Below are 18181 nucleotides of genomic sequence, written 5' to 3' on the forward strand. Positions count from 1 at the left end.
GTACAATTATTTTGGATGAATGTTGAAATAAAGTTTTGAAGTGATGTATTTCATTAGTGAAAAAAATCAGGTCAGGTCAATTTTATAAATTAACATGATTATGCAGATTTATGAAGGGAACATCAAAGTGCTTTGAATTAATAAATACCTTTAAAAATTATTTCTCTACTTAAAAAAAAAAACCAACAAACCTTCAAAAATTTGTAGGTTTCTTGCTGAAGAACAATTCTACATTCATGGGATACAGCAGGTTTTGCCTGTCCTCTAATTCATACTTACAAAGCTACTGTTCTAATGACAACAGAGAACACAGTTGACATATGGATTTTATCCTGAATAAATCCATCTCCTGTGTTTTCTGTAACCTGCTTGGAGAGTGTAATAACAAATCTTCTTAGGCAAATAATCCTTTTACATGGTTTCTAGTTTTTGGGTTTTTTTCTTCCTTTTGAATAAAACATTTCAGGAAGGACAAAAAAAAAGTTGCTCTCTATTTTCCACCTTATGTGTATGGTGATATGGGAAGCTGATTTACTGGTTGACAGTTCAAGTGCTGATCCTTCTGTTTTTTCCCTTACTCTCCCCACTTGGAGTTGTATCCTTTCTATACAGTACTAATATTTTTTTTTTTTTTTTTTTTGCTTGACCTTGTTGAATTTTCAAGCAAGGCAGAGGGGTTTAGGTGTTAACAGGTGTCCAGAAGGTCACAGGGTCTGGTAGATGTCCCACAGAAACCAGGAACCGGAACTACTTTTTCACGGGCAGTATAATACCTGGAGATGTATGGCCAGACTGTTATGGTGTGCCCTAAAAAATATTTGCATAAAGATTGTGAATTTTGGAAGAGTTCATTCATTGCTTTAAAATTCCTCTGCTTGCTGTTTTTCAGCCACTCTGGGGAACTGAAGTAGTGTTCTGTGGAGCCAAAAATGTTCCCAGAGGAGTGTAGCAGTAATCAGCCTGCTGGGAAGTAAAAGGAAATAATTAAATACATAAAGAAGAATATAGTTTTCTCTTCCTGTTATTTAAGACATCCTTTGCAATGCTGTGCCCTGACCAAGACTGAATTTTTTTTACAGTTGATACATTTCTGTAAAGATGGTTTCTGTTACGGTGGACCATGGTTGATTAATTGTAATTATCCAAGGTCTTGTGGTAGGCGAGTGGCCACCTGGAATCAGGTGTTACTCAGGTGCAACTTTGTGGATGTTCTTTCACAGAACTCCACTCATCTTTGGAAGCTGCTTTTCGACTGTCAGAAACTGTTTCTAAGCTCCCATATACTTGTGTTCACAGAAAGCAGTAAGTGGCTTCTGAGACAGATTTTTACGAATTTCTGGAAAAATAGTTCTGTGATGATTTGGTGGCAGCTGTCAATTTGCTATGTTGCATGCTTGCAGGATTTATACTGGACCATTATATAGGACCATTAAAAGCTGCTTGAGTAACAGTGGAGAGCTGGTATTATGATCTGGTGAACAGTGCTTACAGACAGCTCTGCTGTGGCCTAACTGCACTAGGCATTGGCTGTGCCTGCTGGATTTCCAGTTGGAATGGTCTTTTTCTGGTTACGTTCAGTTCTGCAAATTTGAAAATATGACAAGAAAAATTTTTTCTTGAATACCTTCCCAGGTGTGATTTTCGTTAAGTATGTGTTTGCTATTTTGTTTGACATTTTAAAAGCATTTTCAAGTGATCCTTTTTAGATGTTGCATCGAAGGAATTGAGTATTTATTCTAATTTTTTTTCAGTCTGATCTGGTTGAAAGAAGACTTGCTTTTGTCTTGAAATGCTTTTTCAATGACACAAGCAGCTTTGTTGGTTTTTTAGAAAGTGTTTAAATGCTCTTTTATTTGTGTTGCCCGTTTACAAGTGTATTTATATTTTACCTTGGGCACATAGCTTTCCCAGTCTTACAAGTTTTGTTTGCTGTCTCAGGAATGAGAGGCCTTTTTTTCTAGATTTATATGCCTGGTCAGTCTGGGCCTCTCACTAAGCCCTAGTATTTAATAATTTCCTGGATAGAAAGGTAGAAGAACATGCCTATCCTGTGCAGAAATTAGAGGTAACAGTGCTAAAAAAATGGTGGAGATTTGGAAAAAGTGGAAGGATTCATAACCTTGGCCTCCCCAAATAGTCTTGCTTGCCATACAAATCTTGAAAGTACCTTATTACTGCTACTGAAGCATAATTTGGGTAAGGGCTCTTGCTTGAAATAGCAAAAGCATCTTTTATGAGAAGCTTGAGGCACAAGACTAATGTATTCTGAATTTGAGTTCTCTTTTGGGTAATGTTTGTGCTGTGGCAATGAAAAGTCCAACAGCATTTTTTACTCCATTCGAATAAGATACAATTTCATCAACCAGTTTTGCTTCTGTCCTGTATATTGGCCATGTTTCTTTTGTGTCTACCAGCTTCAAAGGACAGGAGTTTGAGAAGCTGCAACAGCTGTTTAGATCTGTTAGCAAATAATTTAGTACAGTAGAAATGGAATATTTGGTGATGAGGGCCTAGTGTCCACACTGTGCATTTTGAACAGTTTTATTTTTAGTGCTAACTCTAGCCAGATCCTGTGGACTGAATATCTATGAGAATGTGGCAGTGCTTTTAGCAGAAAGCCAGTTTGTATGCTATGAGATACTTCTTGTTGTTGGTTAAAGAGCAGTAGATAAAAATGCTGGGGACAGGGGCTTTGAAACTCCGTTCCTAATTTGAACTGATACAGATACAGCCCATTTCCTTCAGTTGTCAGTGTCTTATCATTTCTGATATACAAGGAGTACTTCATTTCATTGCCAGATCTTATGTTCTTTTTCTAATTCTGTCCCAAGTTGCTCAGTGTTAGGAAATAAAGCTTTCCTATTGTCCATATCACATAATAGTCCTGCATTTTTTTGGTTTGTCAGAGTCAAAAATTATCCTGCCCAGTCTCAAATGCACTAGGAGGTGTGAGCTCTGGTCTGGACAGATGCTGAGAGCTCAAGAAATGACCCTTTTTAAAAAAATTTTTCTTTCTGTCTGCTAATCTGGTCTATAATTCATTACATGATACATTTTTGGTACATTCTAGTTCTGTTTATGTGCTTTATGATTCAGTGAAACCATTAAGAACATAGTTCTTTCATTCTGCTTCATCTAGCTGTATTATCAACATAGTCTTCTGGAAGGAATATATCTCTAAATGAAGCAATTTTACAGACATTTGTGGTCCTGGCTTATTTCCAACTAAACCGAAGTTTTGAAATCTAATTAAAAGAGCCTTGAAGCATTGCATCTCTACGTTAAAATCTTGTGCTTTGATTTCTAGGACATTAAAATGGCTTTACATACCTCTATCTGACATATTTCTCTTTATTTGAATGCCACGTATTTTTTGATGTAAAATCATAGAAAAATGGAAAATTACTTGTTAGTCATGTTAAATTAGAGCTTGATCCTTCCTGTGTTGTTTCCACTTTTCCATTTGCTCTAGGGCAGTGATTATATTAATTTTCTGTTGGTTACTATTGATTTAGATGTAAGTGGTCACAGTATGTTGGTGTGTTTGGAGATGTTCTATGATTGTATGTGTATTTGTTACATTAATTTATAGTGAGGAAGGGAACACAATGCAGCTTCAACTGACAAGGTATCTTTCATTATACTGAGGAAAATAATACACTCATTAACTTAGAATGATAAATAAAGACATTTACAGGTGTGATCAAACAATAATGCTCTGTTCTTGTGAAATAATTCATTGTAGTCAGTGGAAGTAGACAAGATTCCCAAAGCTCATAAATGAAAATAAATACATAAAAGACATCGGTTTGTATTACTACTCTTCTGGATTCTCTGGAGGTGGTGAGAAGTAAAAGGAATTGAAGTTCATTAAAGAGGTAATTAAATTTAATGGCAGAATTGCAGCATAAAATTATGCAGCAAAAATGGTGAAAACTCTTGATGCCAGTGCTGCACTCACAAAACTGGATGTTTGCTAGCAAGGTGAATTACAGCATCTAATGGTAGGCAGATGGTTTGGCAATAAAAAAGGAAAAATACGTTCACATCAAGTTTACTAGGCATATCAAAAGTTCTGTGTTTCTGCCTGTCTGTCATGCCTGGCTAGTATATATTTATTCCCTTGTGCATTTTGTATTACTGTACTTCTTGACTCAAATTCATTTGAAAAGGACTAATTCAGACTTGGAGCTGAATTTCTTTTTGTGTCCTTTTTTTAAATGAATTTTGATCTATTGCAGTATAAAGAATAAATTTCTGTAGCAGAGTTTTCATGGACCTGCTTTTAGGGGGCTGTACATTTCCTCCTCTGTGACTGTGAAATTGCAGGATGGCACACAGATGATGCCTTAAATAACATCCTGTGAATTAAACTACTTTTATCTATCAGATTCTTTTTCTGTTGAAGAAGAAAGATTTCACATATGTTTCATTTCTATTCATATAGTAATGAACGTGAAGGTTGGTCGTAGCACACACATTTATATATCATGCCACACTTACTCTGAGAGTCTTTCAGCAAAAATATAGTGGCAGGTGACTTTTCATGTTTATCATGTAATCTCCCTTTGTGCTGTAAATACCTGAAGTGATAATAATGAAGCATAGTGCTGTACAGGCAGTTGCTTAGAAATGCAAAGAAAATGTCTTTTGTGACAGCATCATTTTACTTTGAATATGTTCTGCAGGTCAGATTTTGCAAAATTGGGTAGTGAAAATCTCAGGTGTATTTTCAGTTTTAAATTAATATTTTGTTGCTTACATGTGTCTTCACTGAAGATGTATTTTTTTTCTTCTTTCCAGTATTTTAAGTATCACGATATTTTCTTAAAGAACAAGCAGATATTAATTTGCTGTTTGTAAAGTTCAGCGCAGTCTCAAAGGTCACTCTTTAGGACTGTTTCCAATTTACAGTGAAGAGGAACACTGGAGTAAAAAGAAGGAAAACAAAAAGCTTCCCTAATATGTAGAAAACGACCAAAGATCACTTAATCGTTTTCCTCAAAAATATTAGCTCAGAGGTGAGGCAAAGGTCTCATTCATTAGTTTGCAAGTATCTGTGGAGAATTGTGGATTTGCAGATTCATGTATGCACAGATGTGGTTCACTTCCAACAGCTTTGCCCAGAGTATACCCACTACTTGCCTGGTATCACTGAAACAGGCAAACAGTGTCGAAAAGTGAACAGTTTTGAAATAAACATCCTCAGATTGAGAAGGATGTATGTCTCAGCTGCATTTTCAAGAATATGAGGTAGAAGAAAATTGAGAGTTGCTGGCCTGGATCCAGAACCTTCTGGATCTGTTTTGGTGCCAGACCACTGTTGCTACTGGGAGAAGCAGAGGCTGTTTTTATCCTGGTGTGTAATTGCAGTGGTTCCAGATTTTCTTTGGTAAATAACAGCGCTTTTCAGAACTAGTTACTGATGAGCCACTGAAACTTTGGAAGCTTGTTAGGACAGTCTCTTGTGTTTTCTGCTTCTTAATTTCATTGCCTACCACTAATATTAATCTTAGGCAAAAATTTGAACAATTATTTCCTTTACTGTCTTAGACTTGAGCTATAAGAAATTTGGAGCAATGTATTTTCTGTGTTCAAAATCTAATCTGAAATTTTGCTTAAAGGTAGGGCCCACAGGCATAGCAACTGCAGTGATCTCTCCAAAGTTTTTTGGACATAGATGTTGTTGAGTTTTGCTGAATTTATGGATTTATTCCATAATCTTAGATCCTGGCACTGGACTACATCCATTTGTTTTGTTTGTATGGTTGTCAGGTGCAATCTGTTATAAATCCTTGAGAGAACGTTCTTGGTTCTGCTCTTTAAGATAATTAAACCGAGGAAAACCTAATTAAGATAACACTGGATCATTTGGTCTAACCCTTAAAGCTCTTATAGCTGCTTGCTGATGCAGGCTGTGCAGAGAGTGATCCCCCTGCTGATAATACCGATTGTTTGTCTTGTCCATCTTTCTGCCACCTGTGTAATTCACTGTGTGACTTTTGGCTTTAGCTTATTTTGGAAAATGTGGGGAGTGCTGGTTTCTATTTGAAGTCTAAGTATTTTAATTACATGTTCAATAATTCATAAGTAGCTTGCTGAGCACAGTTTTTTGGGTTGTCAGTTTATTATTGTTATTATTGAATTAAATATAATTTCAGTTAACTATTTGCAATTGTTCTTTGAATTCTACAAGCTTAACAAGGCATTAATATTGAAAGTTTGTTAAGAGAAATGAGTGGTTAGGGTGTGACTGTTTAGCTTGCGTTGGCTTAACACTGAGTTTTATTTTAGGTAGGTAAAGACAATAGTGTGTCTTTTGAAAATGGCATTGGTTAGTTACTGATTTTGTTCCTTTTCTAAAACAATTCTTGAATGGTGGAATTAAAAAAAAATCATGCAAGGACAAATGACAAATATAGTTTTTGACCTTTGCATCAATATGTTCCTTGTATCTGTATTTTTAATTGAAAAACATAAAAATTAAGGTATTTTAGTGATTTCTAAAATTAGTATTGAATTTAGATCTGAATTGCATAGCTAGATTATACAGAACACTGTATATCACTGTTTAATTTTGAACCTAGTTACTATTTAACAGCCAAATGCTCTAGAATTCCTACACTTATTTGGAAATTCACTGTTTTTCACAAGTTTCGAGGGGAAAGGAGAACTGGAATTATTTTGATTTCAAGAGAGCCACTGACATGCACACACCTCACACCTCCACACCCCCCATTTGTGTCCTGTACCATCCCCATCCCCTGTCCTGTCCCCAATGGCACACTGCCTGTATTTTCTTATTTATTATTTATTTGTGTTGTTCTTATTATTATCGTATTTGTTCTATTTTATGCTATTTTTTATTATTATCATCTTCTGTTGTTTTATTTATTTTATCTTTATGTGTTTTATTTATTATTAATTTGTTTCATGCTCATGTACTCCAAATTCCCACACAGCATTCTGATGGTTGCAATCCTCTCCTACTCAGTACAGCACTGGAAGCAATGTCCACTGGTGCATCAGTTCTTACCTCTTTATCACTTATTCAGAATAAACTTAGCTTTATATTGTGTCTTAGTTTGACTTTACATTCTGGGCAGCAAAATACTCTTGGGCTCTGAAGTCAGCCTCAAAAGTTTGATCTGCCAGAGAGTGACTGTGAGAATGTTCTTTGTAATGTTCATAGCATACTCAGACTTTATTTTAGAAATGTGGTGCAAAGAAAATCCTTTTAGTTATGCCAAAGGAAGATAAGAAGCTGGTAGGTAGCAGCAGAAGGGAAATGCAGTCATGCCACATTCACTGGTTTGAACAGTAGGGACAGAAGGATCACAGGAAAGACTGCTTAGCTACAACCCTTATCAATGCCAACATGTTGAAAGGGGTTGACTGACTATCAGGAAATGTGTTCACAATAGAGCCTTATTCTTGGGAGTGATTTGTGGACAAACAGTGTTTTATGTACTGCCAAGCTTTAATAAAAAAAAGTATAGAATGTGTGTGTGTGTTCTTGTCCCATAGTTGCCATCTCCGCAAAGAGGGAGCAAAGGTCGTGGAAAAACATTTGAATATCACTTATGTATTCCACAGCCTTTAGAAACCTAAGCAGTTAATACCAGGGGTCTGAATCACTGCTGTTGAATCTTAACTTGTAAGACTGTGGCAGCAAGTACTGAGACATGTATTCAGTATTAAATTTTTTGAGATTCAGATAAAATTGCAGTAACATACATTATTATCAGTTTCTCCATGATCATTTATAACTTCAGTGAGTTTAAGTCTCGGTGCACATTATTTTATGGTTGAATATCAGATTGATAGGATACAGCAATGTGTGTTGATCTGTCAGTGACATTCACCATTGGTGTAATTCTGCACTTGTAAGTTGTGTGGGGTGTAATTGCAGAGTGAGGCTTGAGTCCCTACACCAGAGCCTGGCACTGCATTACATCTGTTATGTAACTGGGTCTTTGAATTTAGAAGGGCTTATGTCATAACTGCAACAAATGGGACTTCTCTGATACCAATGTGACACAATGCACTTCAAGTCATTATACAACTGCTGGTGCTGGAGAAACTTCTCATCTGTTGAGTGATAATCTTCTGTGCCACTGCATCTTTGCTCATTTCCTGGATGATATGCCGGGTCCAGTCAAATTTTCTATGCATCTTTTCCTTCCCTGTGCATGATACTTAGATGTACTTCCAAGAAATGTTTACTGTTCTCCAAGAAATTTTTAAATTTAGAACAGTCTTAAGTATAATAGATGCCATGTACAATTCATCAACTAAAGTGGAAAAAAAATAAAGTTTTGGAAAAAAATATTTTCATTTCAATAATGGAATGCTTTTATTGAGTCGATTGAGAGATCCATTGTTTTCATTATTGCTTAAACCCTGTGACAAAAACAGGGTTTTGGCGTTACCTTAGACTAGGCTAATAAGCGTTTTTTGGCTCACTAATGGAAGTAGTAGACATGGACTACTGAAGTGAATAAAGTGTTTTTCATTTCCTCGTGGGGACATGGTGAACCCCCTTTTTAATTTGAATTATAATTTTTAAGCACTATTATAGCATTTTAATTTTAGAAATAATAGTCTCGATTGTAAACTCCAAACTGTGGAGAACCTTTGACTTTGCAATTAATTAAAAAATCAATACATTAAGAGGTTGGTACATGAGAATTCTCTGAGTACCTTCTGCTTCTGAGCTGCTGTTCTTACATGTCCATCATTACTTTTGGGGGGCAGAAGGTCAGCGTTTTTGCTGCAGTGTTTAGTGGTTTGTCTTTATCAAGTTGTTCTTTGTTAGCAGAGGCCTGAAATCTTAAGAGTAACAGTATGTGACTTCCATGTTTAAAAGGACACTTTTATAGAGTTGATGTAATCTGATATAAGGGATTGCACCTTTCTGTGTATTTACTGTCACTCCTGTTCCTCTGTTGCAGTGCTGTTGGCACGTTTGCTCGAGCCTTGGACTGCAGTAGTTCTGTCAGGCAACCCAGTTTACACATGAGTGCAGCTGCTGCTTCCCGAGACATCACACTGGTAGGTGGCTTCTTAAACTTCCTACAACATCTATATCTGTGAATTCAACACTTTCTGTTACTCCAAAGTCCCCATTCTCTGCCTGTTGTCCTTTAGATACCTGCATGCAAGGGGGTGGGTGTGGGGGTGTGTGTGTGTGTTAGAAAATCCTGTGTGTTTTCTCTAAGCTTCTCAGTGCTGCCCTTGTAATCACACTGTCCAACACTTGGCTTTAGTTATAGATCATCCACAGCTGTGGATACCCACAGCAGAATGGATCATACACATATTAGAGGGATTCATTCGGTACAGTTCAACAGTGTCATTTAAAGTATGTCAGTAATAAAGCTGATTGAAAATTGTGTGGATAATACTTCGCACTTACTGGATATATATGTCATCAAATTTTCTAAAGGATAAGCAATCTGACTTTGTAAGCATATTTTTTAAGAACATTTTAATTATCATGTTCTTACTATGTCTCCTTAGTATGCGGTTCACTGTTAATGTAAGCACCTGCATCTTTTAGAGAAAATGAAAAATATATTGATTACAGGTTTGTTTCTGTATAATCATACTAGCTGAGATGAGAAGGTGTTCTACAGTAAATAAAGTATGCCATGAACACTATGTGAGAACAAAAAATATTACTGTTTCATAGAATCAAGTTTGACTTATATTTCCAGACATCAACTGTTGTTTTATTATTTTAGGTATTTTTGTACCTAAACATTGTCACATAGTTTAGGCTAAAGAAGACCTGCTATTTACCAGATGCTGGAGTATTGGGATTAGAGGAAACTCAATAATAAATAACAGATCAGTTAAAATAGTTAAGGGGCTGCCCTATAAAATGAATAGAGAGTCCCTGGAATTCAGTTGCACAAAATTTTGTGGGAATGGGCAATACCAGCAGGCTAAAAAATAGTTAGAAAAATTATGTACCATAGGACATAAATGAATACTGAGGAGAATAGGGAAAGGTGTACATTCTAAACATCTTAATTCTCAAGCTTTGTAGATGCTGGTCAATGAAATGGGAATCGACCAAGACTGTGGTTAGAATTACCTGAATATTTTGTCTAACATTCTTTGGTGCCACTGTGAGAGACACAGTGCTTAATTAGGTGGGTGATTGGTCTGATTCACTGGGACAATTCTTGTATTCCAGATAAAATAAATTCATTATTATGGTGAGAAAAATTTTTAATTTATTACCTTTTGCAATGTACTCAAAGGCTATTGAACAGGAAACTGATTTCGTCTGGATTATGATAGTATCATAAAGGTAGGGGTAAAATGTAATGTTTTCAGTAATACTCAAAATTAATTTTCTGTTTCTCAGTTGCTAATATGAATTTTACAAACACAATTCTGTTCACATTAAATACTTTATTTGGGTCATCAAAATAGTTCTTTAACATTTTTCATTTTATTATTTCATTATTTAAGAATTTTGAATAAATTCCACATATTGCATATCCCTTCTTTATTTGCATATTGTATTCAGTGTAGAATGGATTTATCCTTATGGCAATTTCTCATTTTAAAGTATATGTGCAGTGCTACTAATAAAGGGATACTTTGTTTGCCATGTTAATGTTTCTTCATTGCAAATGGTCCATTAAGTTCCATTACACTTAATGAAAGGCATATCTTGTAATGAGGCATCAGAGGAGCCACCCTAGACTTAATTATTGTGTCTGTCTCTTCTCATTTTTCTACCCCCTCAGCTTTTTAAAAACCTACTTTTTGCTTTTTGGCAACATACTTCCTTCTAAGTTAAGAAAAGACATATTTGTCATTATAATAGTTACTTTTTCAGACATTTCCATGTTAATTGGAGCATATTTTCAGCAGCAGTTAAAGTTAGTAGAGACATTTGCAGAACTTGTGGTGTGTCTCATTTATACTTTGGATATAGGTGCATAACACTAAGAAAATTATACCATCTATCTTCTTAATGCAAGGCAGATAACCCTTGCACCTGAGGTGCTATTAATGGGATTTCTGTATGCCACACCTGTGGCTTTCCATTATTCCTAATTAGTTGTTTTAATCAGGCATAACTGTAAACAGGCTGATGTAAAAAAAAAAAAAAAAAAAAAAGCCTAGATTATAAACATGGATAAATTCAGGGTTTATGTACACATTTCTTGCAGGAGAAAAACAACTGAGAGGCTGCTTTCAAGGTCCTTTATTTTGAAAACATCGGGAAAGTAATGAGATGAGATGAGATAGGAAACCCCCTGCTTTTAGCAAACCCTACTGAAGACATGAAACAATGTGTTTACCTTCTTAGATGATAAAAAATGTGCTTCTCTTACAGTGGTAAAGACTTGAGACAACCAACTAAAACTTGCATTTCTGGCCTTCTCAAAGGCAGTGTTTTATTTTATAATGAAAATTGATCTCTAAGAAGAAAAAGAGACTGGAAAGACCTTCTGTTTCAGATTCCTAAATATTTCATAGTACATATACTGATCATGAGAGCCATTTAAAACAAAGCAGGTTGATGGAATCACTTGCTCTTTGTAGTGGGTTTGTTCAGAAGAGCTTATGTGACTTTATTGTAGGGACCTCAATCTGATATTGGATGTCTCTTCAGAATTAAAAGGATGAACAGTCTTTTCCTTTGCATTTTGGATGGTGTCTCTTTAATGATTTTTATTAGACTTCCATATATGTGGCTCCTAAGATAAACACACTTAAAATATTGAATTGGAGAATCCACACTCAGTTTCCAGTTTGAGTGCTTTGTTGGAGGCAGTTCAGTCTGAAATTGCAGCTGGTTTGGGAGCTGTGTTGTGTGGCTGGTTGGCAGGATGCCCTCTCAGGCCCTGTCTTTCAGTTCCATGCAGCCCTTCCTTAGCTTTTGGTGGAAAGTCTCCCTTTGCTTGCTTATGTTTGGATTTGAAGTTGCCTCTTGCCTGTGTGGCTAACTCTTTTCCTCTGCTGGGCCCCCTTGTTGGTGCTGGACAGCATGCTCTGGGCAAGTGTTCTTAGGGAAGGTTCTTACTCTGTCCTTCAGGCTTCTGTTTGGGAGAAGCAATGCCCAATCTCCAAGCCTCCTGCTTCTCAGGGTAAAGTAGATAAAAAGAAGATACTCCAGAACTTTTTCTCTCAGCCTCTATGAATGCCTTCAGGCTTCTTGTGCTTTTGCTACCACAATTTGCACTGCAGTGGGGAAATTGGATGCCGGTGAGGGCTGACAAACCTGTAGAAGGCAGAGTTTTTATCAGAGGACTTGTCAGTGGTCTTCTGTCACAGGACAGCTCAGCAAAGAGAGCACTTACCCACAGAATTCAGTATGGATCTTTTCTTTACTATTATCAAGAAAGGTGTTACGGAGTCAGATGTTTATTATAGATGAAAAACAAACACAAAGCAAGAGCAAGATTCTGATTTATTCACTTCTGTTGTCATTTTTGAGAAAGTTGGGATCAGTGAATAGATCTTGATTCAGCAGCTGCTTGGAAGATGGCCTGTGTGTACTGCTTTTCCATGAGGGCTGCAGTTTAAACAATGATTTAAACCTCAGTAACACATCTACTGTAAGAGTTCAATTTTTAGTCCTGGTTTACTCATTGCCTGAATGGTAAGCAATAAACCAGTGATTTCAATGTACATTCTTTAATATGAAGCTGATGGATTTTTGACATTATGTTACATATTACCATATTAGAATACCTGATTTTAACAATGGCTTTTCTCCAGGCTGTTGAATTTGATTGAACCATAAATAAAATGATATATTGCAGGATAATAGTGACATTGCTTCTTGGAGACAAAACAGTTCCAGAATCTTGTGCTTGTTAGCACTCAAAGACTAGTGGTGAACACTGGAGAGAGACAATAGTCATTCATAGAAGATGGCAAAAGAGAAGCAAAATCCATTATTTGCAGTAGATTTGTATGCAGAAGCTCAGCTGGAATTGCTATACTGGCACATAACACAGGAATGTTCCTTCCCTGAAAGGTTTTCTCTTAGCTGGGTTTGTGGCCGTGTGAGAGTTTGCACGCTACACTTGAAGCTCAGTACTGTGGTGGGACACACTGGAAGGAGACTGATACAGAGTCACAAACATTTTTACACTTCTAGCTCTGATGCCTCCTTCAGCACAGTTGTATTGTGGTGATGGGCTCTTTTGGGACACTGAGTCAGAAATGCTTCTTGTGTGTTGCTCATTTTCCCGACGGGTGGATTTGTTTATTCTTCATATTCTCCATCATTGGTTAGCAGTGGGAACGTTCAGTGTTACCTACAGTGGGAAGATTGTTTTCACTTGTTTGTTTTCTGTTTTTTTCTTTTATAACAGAAAGAGAATCAACCAAAGAAACCTTATTTACCGATCTGCGACAACAGGGTTTAGCAAGGGACAAAAATCTTGCTGTTCTTTCAGTATGATGATAATGAAAACAATAAGTGTCTTCCTTCACCAGCAATGAGAATATTGAGCTCATAGATGTCTGAGCAGCTGTTTAGTTACTATTTAAAGCTTCTGTTAATGGAAAATGGCCCCTGCAGTCAATATATGCCACTGTCTTTATTGGGTTTCTTGGAACCAATTTCTACCAACTAAAGATTCTTTATAAATGTTTGCTAGTAATTTGCGGGAACTAATAAACTAATGTCATTTTTGGTAAACGTTTTATCAAGGTTATTTCCTTTCCCAGATTAAGTAATAAACCATTTATTTTCCTCATATTCTGCAGCAGAAAACGATGATATCGAGACAAATTCTAAATTTAGTATCAATTGAGGCTCCTGGCTTGGCTTATAGAGAATAGTATATTGAATTTGCATTAACTGAATTGGACTACTGTCTATTTAAACACATCTTTATTCTCTCCTTGTCCCTGCCAGTTTCACGCAATGGACACACTGCATAAACACAACTATGATTTGAGCAGTGCCATCAGTGTTCTAGTGCCACTGGGAGGGCCTGTCCTATGTAGAGATGAAATGGAAGAGTGGTCAGCATCAGAAGCTAGTTTATTTGAAGAGGCTTTGGAAAAGTATGGCAAGGACTTCAATGACATTCGACAAGACTTTGTAAGTATGAAAGTAGTGCCCTTTCCTGTAGCTGTGTGTTGCCATGGTTCAGCATAACTGCTTTCTGTAGGTTTGGAAGGTTTAGCTAGGAAGAAATCTGTGTAACAAGTACGTGTGATTAACATATGTATGCATTTTATCTGGCTGAAAGTCAATGTGCTTTCTTTGTTTGGAATGACGGTGACACAAGATAATCTGTTTAGTGGTTTAATACCACATAGGATGTTTCATGCTGAGACATTCTGAGAAGGATTTTTACAAGGATTTTACAAGCATCTGAAAAAGGTCTGGGAACTTTGCAGAGTGTTTCCACAATTTCCAGTGAAATTCATTAGCAGCTACATGGCTGACTCCCCTGGGTGTTTTTGGAAAGCTGGGGTTTCCTACTATGGTTAGCAGAGAGAAATTTATATTCAGATAGGTTTTAAAATGTACTACAGGGAGTTATTTTGATATATTAGATGTTTTGGCAGTTCTGAAAAGTGAAAGAAATGTTTTCCAATATGTTCTAACTACACTGGTTTTGGTACTGAAGTATCAGACTATAGAGCAGTAAACCTTTAATTTGCTAATTCTAATGCAGAGTAATGAAATTAAATGGATTCTAACACTGATTGCTGGAATTGCTAGTAGTTTGCTGCGAATTTTTTTACACATTTTATGGAGAGCCTTTTTCTTTCAAGGAAAAACATTTCCTGTGTTGTACCAAGTTCAGGTTGGGCTTTATGGAGAGGTTAAGATTTGAACCAAAGGAATTCCATTATTTAAGACTGAAGTTGATTGAAACATTTTCACATTAATCCCATCCTGCTTGACTCTGAGAGCTCAGATTTTTTTTATTTTCTTTGCAGAAGTTTATTAATGATCTTTGTGAGGGGAAAAAAAAGGTACTGTATGGCAAATGTAGAAGTCCTTCCAAGGTAGAGTGTGGGACAGTGGGAGGAGGCTTGGCAATGATCTAAGCTGTCTTTCCTTCATTTTCACAGATTTGAAATGGAACAGGTAATTGAATGAAGGTGGAAAGGGAAGGCTATTGTTTTTCTAGTGAACTGACATTTTAATAGGTGTATTATGTCTGCATGCTTAATTCTGAGATTCCCAAGGGAGAAAATGTTCACTGCATTCATCACATAAGGTTGAAAGTTGCATCATGGATGAAACAGGTCTTATAAGTTCAAGAAAATATTATTAAAAAATAATATTTTATAGATTTTTAGAACTGAAATCTTAATGTAAACTACATTTCATATTATTTCTCATACAGACAAATAGTTCTCAGCTGTAATTGTACAATAATTCAGGAGCTGTATCTTCTAATTAAATGGTTCCTAATAAATAATATTTGGCTTTTAAAAATGCCTTAAGCATATAACACATTTTATTGGCTGTTTATGAGTTGTGTCCTAACACAATTTGTGAACAACTATGCAGAAGGCTTGTCTCTGGTATTTATGTAGTATTTTTATTTTCTGTATAATTTCTGTATTACCTACTACTACATTAAAGTGATACAGAATAGCAATGCATTGCAAGAATTGCCTCTGCATTTGTAATATTCAAATGATAGGTATTTGAATGATTCTATTAGAAGCTGTTTGCAATATTCAAATTTTGTCTCAGATAGATTCCTGATACCCTCCCTCTTTCACTGAATCTTCCTTCCCAAAATGCAGATACTTTCCCATGGTCTCCTCTTGAAGCAGGAGACACACACAGATCTGGTGATAGCATTGCGTAGCCTACTGAGGGCACCTTAACCATGAGTCAGAGTGCAGCACAAATGGATGTGGAGCACTAATTAATTATAGCTTCATTTAGTTAGAACAGGGATATTATATACTCCTAGTCACTTTTTTTTAATCTTTGGAAAAGTGTCATTTAAAAAAATCCTTAGAAGAACATCTATTTTATATCTCAATTTATATGGTACTAATAACAGTGCACAGTCTTTATTTAATTCTAATTTGAAATCTTTCAATTATGCTAATCATTGTGTAGTCTTGGGATATCTTAATTTCTCTAGTGTAAAATATATGTGTTCTCACTTCCTATGTAGCATTCTAAAAGTACAGGGATTTGAAAACACACATTTGCTTTTTAAGTAATCATCGAAAATAGTCCTTCGAGATTTAGATCATGGATATGTGAAAAGTGTCTGCAAGGTGAGGTAGGTATAAATATGTAGCACTTAAGCAGCGATTTTCCATGATAATACTTTTATCTATTGTCATCTCTCTCTCCAGTGGAGAGCCATTGGTAAGTTTAAGGACTCATAGATGTGCTTTTAGAGCAAGGGCAAATGAACTGATAGTGTGTCTGTGAACTTGTTCGAGTCTCCACATAGGTTCTAGTGATAAAATTAAATCTGCAGTGCCTGAGATTAAACTCAAACCTAAGCAGTCAAGCAGTGGTGCCACAGGACAGGCAAGAAAGTCACGTTGCATGGCAGGAAGTGGCTGGTAGCAGTCTCCTGAGGCAGAAGGATGATGTAGTACCTGCCTAAGTCATTACATCCCAGAGGAATTGCCTCTTCTGAGTCGGCCCAGCTTTGCAAGGCACAGCAGCTTCAATTGCAGCCCTTACATGATAGTTCTGTAAAGGGCAGATTCATTTACTTTTCCAGCAATTGCTATGAACTGCCACTGTCTGATGTTAGATGTGCAGCTCAAGTATTAAGCTACAAACACTAAATATTAGTAAACAAGATTATTATAAATTAAATGGTGTAAAGGACTTCACCTTTTTTTCATACATAAGAGATGCTCATTTGTAATCAAGTAACCAGTCTAGCCTTTGAATAATAATTTTCATCAACTGTTGACTGACTTTTATAGGAGAGGTTCTTCTATCTTTAAGACTCTGTGTGAATCCTAATTAACCTAAACCTTGTAAGCTAATTCAATTTACTTGATGTGCTTGAATTTCTTCACATCCCAGGGTAGTAGAATGGAAAAAGAATGAATATTTTAAGTTCTCCAACTGTAACTATTTTCCTAACAGTAAGACAAAGCTGTTATACTTGTTAAGTTTTTCATTATCAACAGTTTTCACTAATTCATAACTATTACATCTCAGATATGGCAGGAAAGGCCTTGGTAATCAAGACTTGGAACTGTTTGTAGAAAGCAGGAGCAACAGTTTTCCAGCTTTAGAAAATTGTGAAAACTTGCCTTAAAATTACCATGTTCATTTTAGGATGATTTATAATCCTAAACTTTTCTTGCTGATCTGATTAGATTGGTCTATTTTTACCCTGGAGAAACTAAAGAAACTTAAAATTCCCCCCTCTCTGTTTTTGTAGAGCTGATAGCTTTTGCTAATTTCCTCCTGCAAAAATGTTATGCAGATGAGCATATTTACTTCTTTCAAGAACAGAATTTGCTAATGACAATATGTTATTCTATGGCTGTTGACAGCTTCACTGGCAGTTCAGTGCATTAAGTGCATAGGTAAATGGAATGCAGGTTATCCATACTCAATCTGTCAAACAGGTTTTCCAAGTTTTGAATCAAAGTGCAAAAGGATTGCAGTTATTTGGTCCATGCATCTTAATTATCTTTAGTTGTAGATGCCTACTGAATGAATGAACATACTGGTGTCACAGTCATAGTTGAAACAGATTAAATTATTTTCTAGAGAAATGGGAAACATTTGGACCATGAACATGTCAATAAGTATTCAGGAAGGAAAATAAATGTGAATATGCTAAAATAAACTAGTTGACAATGGCAGGTGGTTGGGGTGACAGCATTTCACCTGGATGCCAGGAGGAAGGTGGACCTGGAGACTGAGGATCCTTTCATGTGTCATCTCACACCAAACATATCTTCATGTCACTTGACTTTCTGGGGAAAGATTTCTTTCTTCAAAGGACCTGAGATAGCAAAAGGTTTTTAAGAACCTGAAGTGTGTTACTGCTTATTGGGACATCAGCATATGCATTTCATACACTGCTACATTTGAATCAAATGCAAATGTTTGGGGATTTATACACTGTGGTACACTTCTAACTCTGAACCTGAATCAAGCAGCTCAAAAAACTAGTGAGCTTCTGCCTGCAGGGAGAAGCACTTTGAGGAGGTGTTCCTCTGG

The 18181-nt window shown here is 36.2% G+C and overlaps 1 protein-coding gene across 4 annotated transcripts in view; it reads left to right on the top strand.

The window, feature by feature from the left end:
- Window positions 1-18181, top strand: part of MTA3 (metastasis associated 1 family member 3) — an 83607-nt gene that overhangs the window by 54740 nt on the left and 10686 nt on the right. For all 4 annotated transcript variants that reach the window (XM_069009697.1, XM_069009696.1, XM_069009698.1 and 1 more), the window contains 2 exons: window positions 8955-9054; window positions 13901-14089. In XM_069009697.1, the coding sequence (XP_068865798.1) occupies window positions 8955-9054; window positions 13901-14089 (289 nt within the window). The remainder of the gene's footprint in view (window positions 1-8954; window positions 9055-13900; window positions 14090-18181) is intronic.

The sequence above is a fragment of the Aphelocoma coerulescens genome, chromosome 3 (assembly GCF_041296385.1).
Source record: "Aphelocoma coerulescens isolate FSJ_1873_10779 chromosome 3, UR_Acoe_1.0, whole genome shotgun sequence".
Taxonomy (NCBI): Eukaryota; Metazoa; Chordata; class Aves; order Passeriformes; family Corvidae; genus Aphelocoma; species Aphelocoma coerulescens.